Source organism: Eschscholzia californica, unplaced genomic scaffold (genome assembly GCF_041429995.1).
Source record: "Eschscholzia californica isolate CP2 unplaced genomic scaffold, dmEscCali1.0.p SCAF_2, whole genome shotgun sequence".
Lineage (NCBI taxonomy): Eukaryota > Viridiplantae > Streptophyta > Magnoliopsida > Ranunculales > Papaveraceae > Eschscholzia > Eschscholzia californica.
Genome location: NW_028238309.1, coordinates 12410924 through 12428084, shown reverse-complemented (window position 1 = coordinate 12428084; position 17161 = coordinate 12410924). Strand labels below are relative to the sequence as shown.

Genomic DNA, 17161 nt, shown 5'->3' with positions numbered 1-17161 from the left:
ATATCTTCGTTTCCCTTGGATGTTAATTCATCTAAAGCTGGATAATATGTTGTCTGCAATTATGTTCTGCGTACATCAAAAAAACTACTACTCCTTCCCGTGCTACTTCTAAGGCCAGAATATTGAATGAGAAAACTACAATTCACTTCCATTGCTACTTCTAAGGCCCAAAATTGAAATGAAAACTCTCATCTTATGAGTTGAGACCACCAACATGAATAAGAATATGACACAATAAAACGTGGACTTGTTTCATGCCTTATATGATGCATACTTCATAGCTGTTATTCTTCATTTCCGATTGAGACTCGAATCTTAATTGAACATGATAGTACTTTTGAGTAGGCATTGTAATTACATATAAACTAGACCTTAGGATATCCACTTTGGTGTTGAGAAGAGTACGAACTCAAAAAATCAAAACTAGGCAAAACATTTACATATATATGTCTTCATGGATCTCCCAAATCCTCAACCTCTCTAAATTTGGGATAAACCCTAGCCTCCCAACTATTAGCAATTTCTTCTTTTATGTCTTGGGCTGCTTTGTGCCTAATAATCTGAAACCCCCTTTACATATTTTATTGCTTAGACAATTAGGTAGTTTTTATTAATTTTTGTGAATAAATAACAACCAATTTCTAATCCACTCGAGTTATCCCTATGAATCGACCCTGATCTTGCCCACCTTTTCAGGTGCGTAAGTACCGGTCGCAGACATAAAGGCCCAGCTCAAATGACACCACTAATTACTCTCATAAAAAGCTTTATTTCATTTCATTCTTTGTTTTTTCATTTTTGTTGAAAAACGCCCTCATTGAGTCATTTCACGCCATTGACAAATAACAATAGGGAAGGTCTAACCGGACTCTGTGGGAACCTATCCTTCTTACAACTTTTGGCTAGGAATTCTGCAAGCAAGCCTTGTTTCCTAGTTATGACAGAAAAGTAAACTGAGACAAGAGAGCCAACCAGCTCTCGAGCCTTGGATGTTCTTTTATAGTTCAGGTTTAAGTCCAGTTCACACTATTCTTCTTTCCTTGAAGGGCTTGAACTATGTTAGTTCCACTTCCACTTCGATCTTAAAGAAACCTGAATCTTGAGTCCACTTCAATGCTTCAAGGGCCAGTCTGTTCTTCCCCTTCTCGCGAGTTCCTATACCTGAATCTTGAGTCCACTTCAATGCTTCAAGGGCCAGTCTGTTCTTCCCCTTCTCGCGAGTTCCTATACCTGAATCTCGAGTCCACTTCAATGCTTCAAGGGCCAGTCTGTTCTTCCCCTTCTCGCGAGTTCCTATACCTGAATCTTGAGTCCACTTCAATGCTTCAAGGGCCCGTCTGTTCTTCCCCTTCTCGCGAGTTCCTATATCGAATAACTAGGGGTGGGAATCGGGCGGGTATGGGCACCCGCGGGTAATTCTGAGTCGGGCTCGGGCGGGTCGGGTAAGTTTCTCCTCTACCCACTCGGGTTCTCGGGCGGATTCGGGCGGGCTTTTCTGAAATCTCCTATGATCAAAGCCCACCGAAGCCCACTAAAGCATCGGGCAAGTCGGGCTTCGGGCAAATCGGGCATCGGGTTTCTTTATCTGATATTTTTCTACCAAATCAGGAAACTCTAGAAATTTGATATTGTTCTCTAAACAAATTGATACCAAATCTTTACAAAACTTATAAATCAAGAATGAAAGAAATACTCAGATTCCGTAACATAAGAAATCAACAACTGATATAGATCTATATATGCAAACATGAGACTTGGTTGTCTTCCACTTTTTTTCTTGTCTTTGTATGTTCCATTAGTTCTTCTTTGTTCTTCCTTCACATCAAAATAATCTTAAAATTTGACCACTACATAGAGATGGAAGATGATCCCAATAACTTATTTAATAGAGAAGAAGGTTGACACAAGAAGGTCTAGTAAATAAGAGAGAAACGGCTAGAGAGACAACGTAGATTCTTTTTCTCTCTCTATGCTACCGAATTTTTCAGATTCAATGTGGTAAACTATTAGGGTTGCTTCAATGTGTAGTTTATATATCTTGGGAGAAACCTTAAATCTACTTTGGGCTTTATAGTGAAGTATAATCGACACTCAAAGTGATTGGCATCTATAGGCACCCGTCGGGTGAGCATATCGGGCTCGGGTATGGGCGGGGTGGCGGGCAGAGTTTTTCACCCGAGCCCGCCCACGAAAAATCATCGGGCTGGGCGGGTAGTACCCATCTTCGGGCGCGGGCGTCCATGGACATTGTCGGGCGCGGGTAAACGTGACGGGTATCGGGCTTTCGGGTAGAATTCCCACCCCTACGAATAACGGTGCTTCTAGCTGCAATAAACTCTCCCCTATCATTATGAGTAATATACCAATTCCCACAAGATTATTATCTATATTAAAAAACGAAACATCATTATGGGTAATCATCCAAACAGTAGAAGCTCCTTGTTTAGAAAAATCGTTGCGGCAAACTGACAGAAGAAATGACTAACCCTCATTTAAGATTAGTCACGCCTAGTAGATACTCTGTCCTTTAGTTTCTTAATGGAGAATGGCAACAACTCTCTCTCTCTCTCTGATCTCTTTCCACTGTCTATTATCGAAACTAGAAATGAAACTAGTACAAAGTTGTCAACTGTTTGACATGAAGAACCGATTTGAAAACACTGAAACTTTGAAAGAATATAGTACTGTCATTTTCACGAAACATCTTCGAGAACGAATTTTTCAAGCACAAATCATCGGGTCTGCTCCAAATCTCACCATCCATAAGATTACAAGACAACTAATTTTATATAAATCGAAGAAAACTGAAATATGTATAACAGTACAGCAGATAAGATTCATTCAAGTGCATCAATAAAAGCAAACAGGCAACTCAAACGATCGACAAAACTGGAAACACAAACCAACTAAATCTTTGATAAGTTTTCAGGTTTATCGAAATAAAACACAACCAATGTTTCAATCAAAGATAAAGAACAACTCGAAATGGGAAAAGCAAAGTTGGTGATACAGATGGTTATCCTAAAACCACCATTATTATGAAGCAATTTCACAATTCTTTCACAAAAATTTCCTGTGTGGTCTCCCTGCATCTTCATCTTGCATGTGCTGTGACACAAACAATAATGAAATAAATAAATCCAAGATATTTGTTATTCAAATGAATTAAACATTAACAAAAGTGGGAATCAACATAAAGAACATTACAATCCCACAAAAATATATGAAAATGTGGATTGTGATGGATTTAATAAAATGGGATTATAAGAATTCGTTGAATGAGGATTTGAGCTGAAAATAACTTCATTAAGCAACAAAAGGATCAAGTATAATGTGTATCAAGATACCCATTTGGGGATTCAGAGTGTCTAACCTACACCAAAAAGCAGACCTTTTATAGAACTCATCAACGACATTCAACCTACAGAATTAAATCCTTGAGGTCTGCTAAGGTGGTGTCTGTCTTTATCTCATTGTGTTGAATCTGACTTGTTAAGTTTGTGGTCATCCAATTCAAAACCAATTGGAGTTGAGAGGGGCAGAGGGCTTAGATATTAAATTCTTGGTTACTATATCATGTGGGACTATTCTCACACGCCGGTTCTTTGAGCCTAACGCGTGTTTTTTTTCGAGTGACGTGGAGCACGTGTGGCTTTTTAAACCTATCACGTGTGGATTTAGTTCGGATACTATGTTAAGTTTGTGGTGATCCAACTCAAAACTAATTGGCAATGAGCGGTGAGGACCTAGACATTATATACTTGGTTACTAGATTACCGTTCTCCCGTGTGGGACTATTCTCACATGACTCGTCTGGGTCATTTGAGTCTAAAGGGTCTATTTAAAACGGACCGAGAATCAGTCAAAATCTAACACCAACACGACATCGCGCGAGTCGGACAAAACAAACATTCTGAAAACTTATTCAAGTCGATTACACCTCTACGTTAGATTTGGGGTCTGGTTAAGGAAAAACCACCTAAATCTGTATTTTGGGTATCTCAATTTTTTTTTATCAATGTGCCTGCGTAAAAATTGGATCATCCCAGTGAACTGAGGAAACGTATTTGAAAACTAATTAATTTCTATAAAGCCTATCTAAACTACGGATCGAAAGTGCGAAATGGGTGTTCTAATATTAGGGTTTAATTATGAAATGTCAAAAGGGATCCAAACTCTCTGTAAAAGTAGCATCAAATGAGTTGCACAAAATAGTAAATCAATCGAATCATAAAGAGAGAGATACAGAGAAATAAAAGAGTAGATTAGGGTTTAATTACGAAATCTCTGACGATGCCCTTGTAAACAAGGATGGGGACAGCGATACCGAAGATACCCAAGAGAGCAAAGTTGCGTCGAGTCCATCGGAAGTTGTGTTCGAGATTCTCTCTAGCTGCGTTCCAATCCTCTACGTGTATGTTCTTCTTCACATCCATTCCTCCTGCCATTTTTCCAACTCCTTTTCCCTTTCTCCTCTCTCGTTGCTTTTCTATCTCTCTCCCCCAGCCCTCTTCGTTTGGACGTGTTTGGTTAGAAGTATCATGGTAAGGATTTCCTTTCTGTTTTCTTGAAGGGCCAAAGCCCAAAGGCCCAATGGTTTGTGGGAATTAAAGCTCAGATTCCCTAAATAAATCCATAAAGAAAATAAGCCACGCCTCCATAAATCAATGTCCTAAGAAAATGCAAAATTGAGGTGTACGGTACACGATATTACGAATTTATCATTAGAAAAAATCTCATTTCAACTAAAAAAGTGATGATACGTGACTACCACTGGAATAATATTACCTGATTTTTTTTCTCTTTTCTCCCGACTCAAATGTATACACTCTATCTAAATCATGTCTCTCCATCTCTCTCTCTAATATAATAGTCACTATAGAAAATACAGAGTTTTTGTACATACGAACGGTCACAAATGGATATTTAACTGTCACAATAAACTACGTCGCTAAAGTTCATTGCCGTAAAAATTACAAGGTGGTCAAAAATGGGAGCTGGTCATCTTGAGGGGGCCATTTTGATTTGTCGTCTTTAGGGGGCCAAATGGAATAACTCTTTCTTTTTGGGAATTTAGCGGTACGCCTCACCACTGATGTCCAATTAGCGACACCCCTTTTGTAATTGGACTAGGTTTTCGCCGCGTCCTACGGACGCGACATATCACTTTTGGCTAACGCACGGGAGATGACATTTAAATCAAAATTCTTAAGAACAATTAATAATAAAGATAATAAGATAATGTCAAATTGGCAAAGAAAATAAAGAAGATAAGGGAGAATAAACAGGGGAGGGATATTATTAACCAACTAATAAATAAGTTTCCTCATAAAAAAAAACTAATAAATAAGTTGTAAAAATCGTAAATACGTGGTAGTGGTAGTAATTATTGCAGGGATATCCTAACCGATTTTGGTCGATTTACACTAATACCCTTCTATTTTGATTTAATTTACATGAAGATGATTTTGTACTAGCCATTAGATGTGATCTCTGTCAAACTCCCAATAAAAATAGATGGTCAAACTTATCCTCATCTAATCGAACTGTTTTATTAGAGCATCTCCAATGCAAGACTCAATCTTAAAATCTTAAGTGCCACCTAGGACTTTAGAGTTTTTTTTGAGAAAAAACCTCTCCAATACAAAACTCAATTGAGATCTTAAGTTGATGTGGAAGCATTAAGTTTTAAGATGTCTCAACTAGAAACTCTATTTTTGAGATCTCTTTTGAGAGTCTTAAGTGTCCTAGTCATCAAATTTAATTTTTGAACCAATAGAAAGCTTTTCTTTCTCAACCACTTTTTCCTATTAAATGTATGTATGACATGTGTATCTATTAGAGTTTTTTAGAGTGTTGCATTGGAGAAGGACTTGAATTAGAGACACTCAAGTTAGCCACATAGGAAAAATAATCTAAATTGAGACTCAACACATAAGCCAAATAGAGTTTTTTTTTAAGTTTTGCATTGGAGATGCTCTTATATAGGATATTAGTGAAACCCCCTTTTTTTCACTTAAAGGTACGAAAATACCCTTATCTTTTTTATTATTTTTTATATTTTTTTCTTTGATCTCTCATACCTCTTCGATGTTATGCTTTGCCGAAGAAAAAGTATTAATCGAACAAGTTAGAGTGTTATGTCGGATATGAGAGGATAAAAAATATAATAAGTTAGTAAACTTTCACTAATATCCAATTAAAAAAGAAGGTACCGCTAATGGGACATTTGTGGTGAGAACTACCACTAAATTCTCCCTTTTCTTTTTTTTTTGTTAAAACTACATTGGACACATAATAATACTAAAATAAGGAAGCTAACTCCAGATATTTCCTTTAAGGTATTAAGGTTATTCAAGTAAAATAAGTTTATATTTACACATACAAGTACCAAGATCTTCAATGTTCTTCTTCTAAACGAGGAAGACGAAATACCTGCAACAAATATTCCTTAAATTTTTATACACGCAAGAGCTTTACGGATGTTCATTTTGAGTGACAACCCAAACTAATCTTCTACCTGTTCAAATCTTTTCAGGTCTTAAATCTCTCAATATTTTTCTCTTATCCCTCTTTCCAATAATCGTTTCTCTGTTTTTTCAGCTCATGCAGACCCTAATAACCCTGATATTCTTAGCCTCAAATTTGGTATATTAAATCATCATAATAGGTTTCGATTCTATATTGTTTGATTTTTATGGATTCACTTACAACTTGGGTATCTTTTGGTTTTGATGTTGGATTTTGATTCCTTATTCTATGTTTTTGTTTCTGACTTTGGTGGCTCTTGTATTCTTTGGTGGCTCTTGTATTCTTTGGAGTCTAGGTTTCAATATTTGTTTTGCATTTTAGATCTGCTAAAGTTGTAATGAAATCCAAACTTGTTGAAGTTTTAATAATATGATGAGATTCTTTTCTTGCATTGTAGTTATTGAGATGGAAAACTAAGTGCTGGGTATGAAATAATCTTTTTATTTTGTAAGGAGATTTAGGGTTAAATCTTCTTTATATTGGTGCTGAGATTAGATTTTTTTTTTTGTGTGTTATTGGAATGTTTTGTTTTTTTGGCTTGATCTTGGCAGAGCATTCTATTGATTTGGAATTAATACTTTCATTTTGAGGAAGTCGAATGGTCGAATAGATAAGAAATGATTCAAGCCACAGAACGATCGCTCTATTATAACTTGACCGTATGCCTACTTAGAAGGGCTAATTTTAATTGTTCCTAAATTTGCTTTGATGGTTTCCATTCGAAAATTGGGTTGTCAAGTTGAATTGCTTCTTTTCCTACCTGCAGCGTTGATAAGTTAGAATAAAATACCAAATTGTTATCTTTCGAGCGCATAAGAAATTGTTTTCTATTTCATCCTAGAAAGTGGTATTTTAAATGAGTTGTTATTTTAGTATATGTATGTATGTTCGAGCCCAAGGCTAGCTAAAAAATATCATTTGGTCTAAAGAGAACGAGAAGATGAAACAATTTATGTCTTGTAATAATAGAGCCTCAAGCGTTTAATTCGCTTCAGGACACAAAATCTCAGAACCAGTCCTACAAAGGCGCCCTTCTAGGGTGAGCTGAGGCGAGGCAAGAGGCTTTTGGCATACCTTGCTTCGGCCTCAGATAACAGTTTGACGTGCATATGTACAAACACTAGCTTTAGATACAATTATAGTTTCATTTATAGTGTTGGATGAGATAATTTAATTTAGAACTCGATAGTTGGTTTTTCTAGTTGTGTTTCCATAATAGTTTAAATTTTTTTAGCATTCATATGACACATCTGGGTTCAAAGTGCTCTTGGCCAGACCTACTTACATACCCTAAATATAATGAGTCACTCATCTCGTATGCGTTCTCTGGTCTTTATATCCAATTTGAAGAGGATTATTGTTTAAATTTATAATTGAAGATCTCTCCACTGTTAGTTGCAGTCGACTGGTTGAATCTTAAAATTTTGATTTGTCTCTTTGTTGGTCTTTTTCCTGATTCTTGCATGCGTTAGTTAACTTCCTCTCTAGTAGCATTATTCTTGGTTCATTCTTTGAATGCTTTCATTGTATGAGTTGAAACTCTGTTAGCCAAAGTCTCAAACTTATTTGCTTTCTCGGCTTTGGATACGAGTCGGAGTTATTATGACGATGCGTACACATGCTTGCCGAAGTGGTGATAGTTGGTTTTGCCATTCTCAATCAAATGTGTTAACATAAGTGAGGTTTTGAGACACATGCCTTTTTGAATCCTAGGGTTTGTCTCTGTCGCGGGCCCATCCTTTGGCAAAGTTAACGTTTCGAACTAGAAGCAGCAGCATATGTAGTTAGAAAGGGTGAGACTAGGAATCTGATGATGAGATGTTTAGCGCTGGATAAGTCTACCATTTTGGATTGTATGATATCTAGAATTGAATTATCAACTATTGTTTGCTTGCTCCTTTTCATTTTTCATTGTCTTGCATATAATCAAAATTTCCATTTCAGAATACAACAAGATGATGTGATCTAGCATTCCAATTAGCTAGATTACAGGTTTATACATAACCTTTCAGATGGATTCACCTCCCAAAGATGATCTCCCTGAAGTGATGGAAAAGCGACAAGAATCAAATCATGAAGATTCTTTTCCTAAGCCGAAGGACAAAGAAGATGAAAACCATGTAGATTCTCCCCTTAAGGCGATTGAGGAAGAAGCAACACTCCATGGAAATTCTTTCTTCCAAGTGAAGAAAGAACATAACTTCTGTCAATCTGATTCTGCAAATACCTTCGGAAATACTCTAGATGAACCCCAAGGTGATTCTCAGTCTGAAAAAGATGAAGAAGGTAAAGAAGATGACGATCTTCAGATCACAGAGGATGAAGATGACCAACCTTATCAGAACGATTCAAATCAGTTAGTAGTTTACGACACAGAGATGAATTCTTCAGCCCAAATTGAACCAGTCCCAGAGCCCACTGAGTATCAACCCCCACCTTTCGCAAGCTACCGAACACACCTTTCATCTAGAGTTTTGCCCTCAGTAGGGGCTTATACCGTCCAATGTGCCAATTGTTTCAAATGGAGGCTCATTCCAACGAAAGAAAAGTACGAAGAAATACGTGAAAATATCTTGGACCAGCCTTTTATTTGTGACAGTGCTCGAGAATGGCGGCCTGATATAACTTGTGAAGATCCAGCTGATATCAATCAAGATAATAGTAGGCTATGGGCAATTGATAAACCAAGTATTGCTCAGCCTCCTCCTGGATGGGAGCGACTTCTTACCATCAGAAGTGAAGGAAGCACCAGATTCGCAGATGTGTAAGTATTCTTGTCAAATTGTTCCAATTATTTTGGGGATTCTCATATATTCACGAATGAGGTTTCTATCATCAGATATTATGCTGCTCCAACGGGAAAGAAACTTCGCTCCACCGTGGAAATCCAGAAGTATGTTTCCTATACTATACTTTTTGTTTCTGCGTAATTTTTGTTATCTTGCCAATGAGTGAAGAGGTACTAGAAAAATTGTTGGTCAAGAGTCTTCCCATGGTTCATGTGGGATTATTCTCACTCGCCTCTTACGTGTATCGTTCTTTGAGCACATGATGCATGCTGGTGACATTGAGAGGTGTAGCTTTTTGGGCCACTACTGGGCCTAGCTCTGATACCGTATTAAGTTTATGAAGATTGAACTCGAATCAATTGGCGATGAGTGGAGAGTTCCTAGACTTGTATTGTTGGTCAAGTGTCTTCCTATTGTCATCTGGGACCATTGTCAGATGTAGTTTCCGATAACAGCTTCATAGAAATAAACTCACTGAGTGTTGACAGTAAGTAATAAGATTTCTAGAAGAAAATGTTGAGTTCGCGCTTTTTAATCCACCTACCATAAATGTTTATATACTTGTTATTGGCGTAGGTATCTGCTAGAACATCCAGAATATATGCACGCAGGAGTGCATCCGTCCCAGTTCTCATTTCAAATCCCAAAACCTTTGGAAGAAAATTACGTGAGAAAGCGTCCACGCATGCCATCTTCATTTAGAGGTTCTGGTATGTCCATGTCAAGGCCTCTTGAACCCAGTGAAGGTATGTAGAAAGTAATCCTGTTTCATAAAACCTAGTGAAAAGTAGAAATTTGTTTTACAAATGCAGCCTGTAATAAGTTTAAAGAAAACAGAAAAAAGAAGGCGGTGAACTAACAATAATTTGTATTCATGTTGGTGCAGTTAATCCCCTCTCATGGGCTGGTCCTGTCGACCGCACGGAGTTTCAGATACCTGAGAGAGGAGATTTTTCCAACCCTTGTCATGAGGCTCCTGCTTTCATAGATGCTCCACCGTCGGCAAAGAAACAAAGAACTAAATCACTAAAACAAAAATCTGGTGTTCGGGTTCCAGGGTTTAACCAAGATAATATCAGAGTAGAAGAACCATTATCGCGTTCATCACCCAAAAGCTCTGTTTATGATCATCAGTAAGACTTCAGCTTTTCGAGCCTCGTCCATCAAATTTTGGGTTCTCTTCATAAAGTTAGGAATTCATATCTTATTTTGGGACAAAAGGGTAAGAGAAATGTGAGGATTTTAGATGGGGTGAGTTTTTGCATGTCTAAGAAGGTTGTTTGTAGCTATTTAGTCTACCTCTATGATGGATGCTGAAACTAGACACAGGAAAGTAACTTCATTCTCGTTTTGTGTAGATAATGTGATCTTTTGTGTTTGTTCTTTTGTCTCAAAACACATTTATGCCAAGCACGTCACTATAGTTTAGCATTATGACAATTACATTGTCGCCATAGAATCTTTGGAATATTTGCCGCCAGATCCTAGGACACGAAGTACTGCGTCGTGCCAAACAAGAAATTTTAGAAGTCCTTTCCATATCTGACTCTTCATATGACCTCAAGATGAGGTAACAAAATTGCTGCTACTGGACAGTCATGTGTGCCAACAATCCACATCAATAAGTTCACATGTGCCCTTAACTTATCGACGCCCCATCCATAGCTTCCTCTGCAGTCCACGCCTAAATGAGTGATTCCTTTGGATCTCCAAGGTTGTTAGTCATTCTGCTAGTTGTGGGGTACCTACGATCACTTCCTCCAACCGTTCCTTTGTTGGTATGGGAACTGCCATATTAGGAATTTGGACTAGCTCTTACACCCAGTATCATGTGCTTTCTTAGCCTAAAGGGGTTTGCGGCACTTACGCCCGTTTTAGGTACAAGTTAAAATATTTAATGAAGCAAAGAACAGACCCGTTTTAGGTACAAGTTAAAATATTTAATGAAGCAAAGAACAGACGTGCCGGGCAGCTACAGAAGTACAACTAAAGTGGAAATTTTCAAAGTACAACAAGCATATGAAGGAAATGACCCACTTATTCATATATAGTGTTGATCTGCATACTGAGACGACAGGGGTGATTTCGTGAACATACAAGAACATACCTCAGTAATAAACATCCCATATAAAGTAAATCTTTCTCACAACATCAGCTCTCCCTACCAATAATTCACTCCCACAAACCAAACGGAATAAGAAAAACCCTTGAATAATTGCAAACAAGAACAAGCATTTCTTATAACCCAGGCAAAGGAAACTCGCTCGTCAAAGCTTCAACTTTCTTTTGTAGATTTGCAATAAGGTCCTTCTGAGAAAATTCAGGAGTTCCAATATATTTCATGAAGTCCTGAAGTTTAGAACCTTGAACAGATTTCTTAGCCTTCAGTGTGATCTGTACTCCCTCGTGAATAAGGTTAGCAGTTTCTTCGAAATCTTTCTCTGTAAATCCTCTTGTGGTCATGGCAGGTGTACCAATCCGAATTCCTCCTGGGACTAGTGCACTTTTATCACCTATTTACGATTAGAAATTTAGACATTGAAAGTATAAGTGAATGGAAATATCGAGATAGAAGAATATAAGATAGAGGAAGACAAACCAGGAACAGAGTTCTTGTTGAGAGTGATTGAAGCTAGGTCAAGGATTTTCTCGACTCTCGCTCCATCAAGACCCTTTCATCAAAAGATACGTAATTAAATCCATGTTCCACAATAACAAACATAACCATATAACTGGTGACCCATGAGCAGGTTAATTTTGATAACTCTTACGGGAGTAGTGGGAGATATCTATGGGGAGAGATTCACGAGATATCACCACAGTAAGAACCAAGGTTACCAGATACTCTCCTCTACCCTACGTACCGCGTACCCGATTCACCGTACCTGAATTTCGTACCCTTTTTGGGTGGGTTCGCGATCCAGTACCCCACAATTAGTGTGCCTGAATTTTTAGTCTTAATTAACCTAAAATCTTTGTAGAAAACTATAAATTCCACTAATTGGGTAGTTAAACCACAATAACTATTTTATTTGGCTTGTTAGATTGTAAGTTTGATGGAGAAATGATGTCTAAGAGTAGGTGTATCTATTATAAATGCATCATAGAGAGTATTTATTGTCTATGAAAAATAGTCCAAAACGTACTGAACTCGAAAATGGCGTACCGGAGAAGTATACCCCTAGCGTACCCGATACTCGCATGGTAGCGTTCCGCGTATTGGTACCCGTACCACGTACCGGAGCGATCCGCGTACCAGGTAACCTTGGTAAGAACAGATGACTCGATTGACCCTAGTATAAATTTGGCAGGCATTCCAAAACAGTAAGACCAGAAGACTCTGATCAATCCATCGCTATCTAAACTTACATCCTCTCGGCCCACCTCTTAAACATGAATGTAAAATAATCAAAAGCTTACCAAAGGTCTAAGATCGACCAAAACTAAGTGATTATCACTCCCGCCAGAAACCAAATTGTACCCCAATTCCACTAACCGGTTTGCGAGAGCTTTACAATTAGAGACAACCTGCAAATCAACCACTATAATGAGGCATACAACAGATGACCTGCGAAAATGGAAAAGCAAATGGGCTACCCGTATAGGGCATAAAATAACTTAAATAACCGAGGGAAGCCATTACCTGGTTCTGATATAACTTAAATTCTGGGGTCTGAGCATGCTTTAAACACACAGCAAGTCCTCCAATCGTGTGGTTATGAGGACCTCCCTGGGAAGAACGTAAGGGACTTATTAGCATCTAAATACAATGAATAAACAGAGAAACGAGTGATCCACTGACCTGTAAACCTGGAAAAACAGCATTGTTGATAGCAGTCTCCATGTCAATTCCAAGAACTGGATCTTTCTTGAAGAATATCATGCCACCTCTGGGACCTCTCAAAGACTGCCAAGTGTCTTAAGCTATTAGGTATATACAGAGATATTATAAAGTCGAGGACTGTGATACATAATTGAACCGCCTAGGGGTTAACCCATGTTTGTAGATTGCTGGTTTGAACAACTTGTCACCCAAATGTTGATCTTAGAGAATTAGATATGGACAAAACCATAGCGATTAAAGATTGTGAAACCCCAAATATTGGGGCCATTATGATATTAATGCACTCTTAGTTCATCGCTTTACTCCTGTGCAACATGGACTCGAGTACTAAACGTAAATTTCACCACCCATATGATGTATCAGATAAGAGTGATAAGACAACCTAAATATCCAAATGTTCCTACAGCTACAAAAATATTCTCTTGGCTTAGTTATTCGTTTCTTGTCTTTACTTACAGTTTCTACTTCTCCATCAATCATTTCCAAATTATACAAAAATCGACATTAACCTGGTCCTGAGGTAGTAATGGTATTTTATGGACATAAACACGACTTTGTGCAACTGTGCAAGTCCACAAGATGTACATACAAAACTTCACAACATTGAACTGGCTGAGTGGCTGTGACTATCCAATAAGTAATTAAGTAATGGATATGATTATCCTTATCCTACACTGGAAAAAAAAAACACTAAAAGGAGCATACATTTCACACAGGTATATTTCAACAGCTTTATTTAACTCCTACAAAAATTTGAACGAAATCCAACCCTCACATATAGCCAACAATATCTTGTTAACTTTGTAAATGGTTCTGGTTGTACCTTGTGTGTGGTAGTAGTCACGACATCGCAATATGCAAAGGGATCTTTAAGTACAGAAGCAGCAACGAGACCACTTATGTGAGCCATATCCATCATGAGGAAAGCACCAACAGCATCTGCAATCTTCAAAAACAAGGTAGACGAGAACAATTATTTGCATATAGAGGTAATTAATCGATAATTAATCTGCAATGATCCCAATTCTTGCTTAAAATACAACCCATAAGGATAAATACCTTTCGGACACGAGGATAATCAAAATCTCGAGGATATGCACTAGCACCAACAATGATGATCTTGGGTCGGAATAGAGTTGCTGTTTTCTCGAGCATGTCGTAATCAATAAGACCTGTAAGCAAATAGAGGTAAGCATGAAAACTAACAAATACAATAGACAACAATAACAAACATTTTACACTGATTCAACCAAATAATGTAAAACCATCACCTGTAGATTCATCAAGCCGATAAGGCATTGATTCAAAATAAATAGAAGTGGCCGAGACCCGTCTCTTGGGAGTCATGAACCCATGTGACAAGTGGCCTCCATGAGGAAGGTCCAAACCCTAAGTCAAACACTTGAACAAATTAATACAACTTCAACATGAAAGCTAAAAAAAGAAGTTCAACAAATCCGCATCAAACAGTTGAAATGGCAAACCTAAAATTGAACATGAAATAACTAGCTTACCATAATTCGGTCATGTGGGTTAAGAAGTGCAGTGTAAACTGCAAAATTGGCAGGAGAACCAGACAAAGGCTGGACATTAACTCCCCACTTCTTTCCATCTAAATGAAATGCAGCCAAAGCCCTCTGTTGACAGAGGGTCTCAAGCTCATCAATGTACTCATTTCCACCATAGTACCTAAGTCAGATACATAAACCATTAATTGAATCCAAAGATATAATATAGTAATAACTGAAACTCAAAGGAAACATTAATAATTGTTTTACCTTTTACCAGGAAGTCCTTCAGAATACTTATTGGTGAGGCAAGAACCAACAGCTTCCATCACTGCGCGAGATGTAAAATTTTCTGAAGCAATGAGTTCTAAGCTGTTAAATTGCCGATTCTTTTCACTGTCAATAATTGCCCGTACTTCAGGATCTGCTTCGCTGAGACCATTGTCTACAAATACACTTCCTGTATAACAGAATGCCATATTCCCGATTCAGACTCAAGTTAGTAGTTGCAACTCGTACTGCAATATATATATATATATATATATATACACACACATACACACACACACACACACAAATACTGAGACACCACAAACATTATAACAACCTAAGCCTCGGCTGTCAATGATATTGATCCTGGTTTTACCATCCAGACCTAAGCCTAACGTGCACAGGATTTTGTTTTTCCGCGAATGCCCCACAAGCCCACAAATGCCTTGACATTTGTTACGCTTGAACCCGCACATATAACCCAGTCTTACAATGCTCCACCAAGCCTCACACACACGCCAAATAAAAATTGGAACGGACAGTACAAGTTAAGAAATGCAATACTAGCTTTTTAATAAGCAGAACAACCTTCTATAATACAAGCTAATGGAGAAATCAAATTTTTCTTTCACTTTCAGGTCAATGAATTGTTAATTTTATTGTTAAAAAAGGGTACATCGTCGGTACACAGAGTAATTACAAAGATAAGCACCGATACTTGTTACCCTAGAAATATTAAATATTCTAGGGAACGGAAGTAACTTCAGAGAGCTGAAATATAGTTATTCCCACTCAAGGACTCAGACATCTTTCGAGGAATATCTGTTAAGTTTGTGGTCATCCAACTCAAAAACAATTGGCAATGAGTGGAGAGGACCTAGACATTATATTCTTGGTTGATAGATAACCCTTCTCCCATGTGGGACTATTCTCACAATATTTACTCAAAAAGCAATAACATTTCTTCTATAGAAATCAGAGTAGAAATAAATAGACAAAATTTTTTTATTCCAACGATAAGTTTCAGTTTACCTGCAACTTCAGGAATAGGAACTGATACAGAAGAAGGAGGCCTTCCAGTAACTAAGCTCCCTTCAATAGAAGAAGCTTTACACGGCCTTGCGATATTAAGTCTAACTGGAACTGGAAAGCTACCAGTAAAAGTACTCAACTTCGGAAGAAAGTTGGGACCTTTAGTCAAATTTAGCTCTTGAACTCCACCCATAACTCCAGCTCCACTACAAGCTAGCATATTTCCTTCCTCAAACCTAACAAACCCAACAATTTCCAAAGTTTTTACAAACTAAAACTACAAAAAATCAACATAAATTTGTATAGAATCTTTAAACCCTTCATTTTCGAAGCTTAATCAATGGAAAAATGATGTTTATTGAAGTAATAACTATAAAAACTAGGAAATCAATCTAAATATCAAAGAAATTAAACAAGGGCTAATCTTTAGAACTTTCTCTTATGATTCTTTGGAAGTTAAACTAGCTCGGATTAGCAAATGAGTCATTTGAGAACCCTATGAAAACTATATATGTTTTCTAACAACCTAGAAAGATGATTTAAACTTAAAAAAAAGGTTCCTTTATCAATCTAAGAAGAAAAATTGATCAACAAGAACAACATATTGAAGAAAATCAAAGTATATTTCAACATTTTAACAAGTTCTGAAGAACAATAGTAACCTGGATCCACTCACTTTCTCTCTCTATCTATCTACTCTGTCTTGATATTTTTTTTTCTCCAACCCGTTTTTTCTATCTCTGGAATTTCCTTCTTAATGTTCTTCAATTCTTGAATTTGAACTAAAACCCTAGAGTGCCTTGAAATTGGCGCGCCGCTTAAAGCAATATATAATAAGAACACGAATGTGTATTTTATGGTAATTGGCGAACCAGGTGGCTCAGGCCACACATGGGTCGGACCTGGCGTGCTGGGCTCAGACCACACATGGGTCGGGCCTGGCCCGGTGGGCCAAGGAGTGAGCCCAGTCCGGGCCGTCAAGAGATCGACCCTGGCCTACAAAATGGGCAGGGTATGGACGTGAGGCGAGCGCCCGACTAATTTGACACCATCTTTTTTTAAAGACAACAATAATCTTTTAGAATTCGACATCTCGCAATAAGTGCAAATCATTTATAAACTTCACATATTATGTGCGCGAAATTATGTATGTACCATTGAAAACCCTTCAGGCGAAGGGGAACGAG

General features: G+C 37.7%; 3 protein-coding genes across 6 annotated transcripts; 1 reads left to right on the top strand and 2 right to left on the bottom strand.

Moving 5' to 3' along the window:
• Nucleotides 1-2768: 2768 nt before the first annotated feature.
• Nucleotides 2769-4522, bottom strand: LOC147556284 (uncharacterized). Its single transcript, XM_086664131.1, has 2 exons — nt 4281-4522; nt 2769-3108 (listed from the first exon to the last, which is right to left on the bottom strand). Exons 1-2 carry the CDS (start codon nt 4446-4448, stop codon nt 3061-3063), a joined length of 216 nt encoding a protein of 71 aa, XP_086520257.1. The 5' UTR covers nt 4449-4522; the 3' UTR covers nt 2769-3060.
• Nucleotides 4523-6231: 1709 nt separating this feature from the next.
• On the top strand, nt 6232-10698 carry LOC147556283 (methyl-CpG-binding domain-containing protein 2-like). 3 transcript variants are annotated; one of them, XM_086664129.1, is made up of 5 exons: nt 6260-6538; nt 8476-9295; nt 9371-9424; nt 9897-10066; nt 10207-10698. In XM_086664129.1, the coding sequence occupies exons 2-5, from the start codon at nt 8544-8546 to the stop codon at nt 10455-10457; spliced, it is 1227 nt and encodes a 408-aa protein (XP_086520255.1). In that variant the 5' UTR covers nt 6260-6538; nt 8476-8543; the 3' UTR covers nt 10458-10698. The 3 variants fall into 3 exon arrangements, with proteins under 3 accessions (XP_086520254.1, XP_086520255.1, XP_086520256.1); XM_086664130.1 differs by having other exon boundaries at nt 6372-6648; XM_086664128.1 differs by having other exon boundaries at nt 6232-9295.
• A 642-nt stretch (nt 10699-11340) lies between these two features.
• LOC147556282 (serine hydroxymethyltransferase 3, chloroplastic-like) lies at nt 11341-16821 on the bottom strand. Of its 2 annotated transcripts, none has more exons than XM_086664126.1 (12): nt 16637-16821; nt 15975-16210; nt 14943-15132; nt 14679-14853; nt 14436-14553; nt 14224-14336; nt 13988-14110; nt 13123-13227; nt 12964-13050; nt 12741-12848; nt 11920-11992; nt 11341-11833 (listed from the first exon to the last, which is right to left on the bottom strand). In XM_086664126.1, the coding sequence occupies exons 2-12, from the start codon at nt 16192-16194 to the stop codon at nt 11559-11561; spliced, it is 1587 nt and encodes a 528-aa protein (XP_086520252.1). In that variant the 5' UTR covers nt 16195-16210; nt 16637-16821; the 3' UTR covers nt 11341-11558. The 2 variants fall into 2 exon arrangements, with proteins under 2 accessions (XP_086520252.1, XP_086520253.1); XM_086664127.1 differs by having other exon boundaries at nt 16651-16817.
• Nucleotides 16822-17161: the final 340 nt, after the last annotated feature.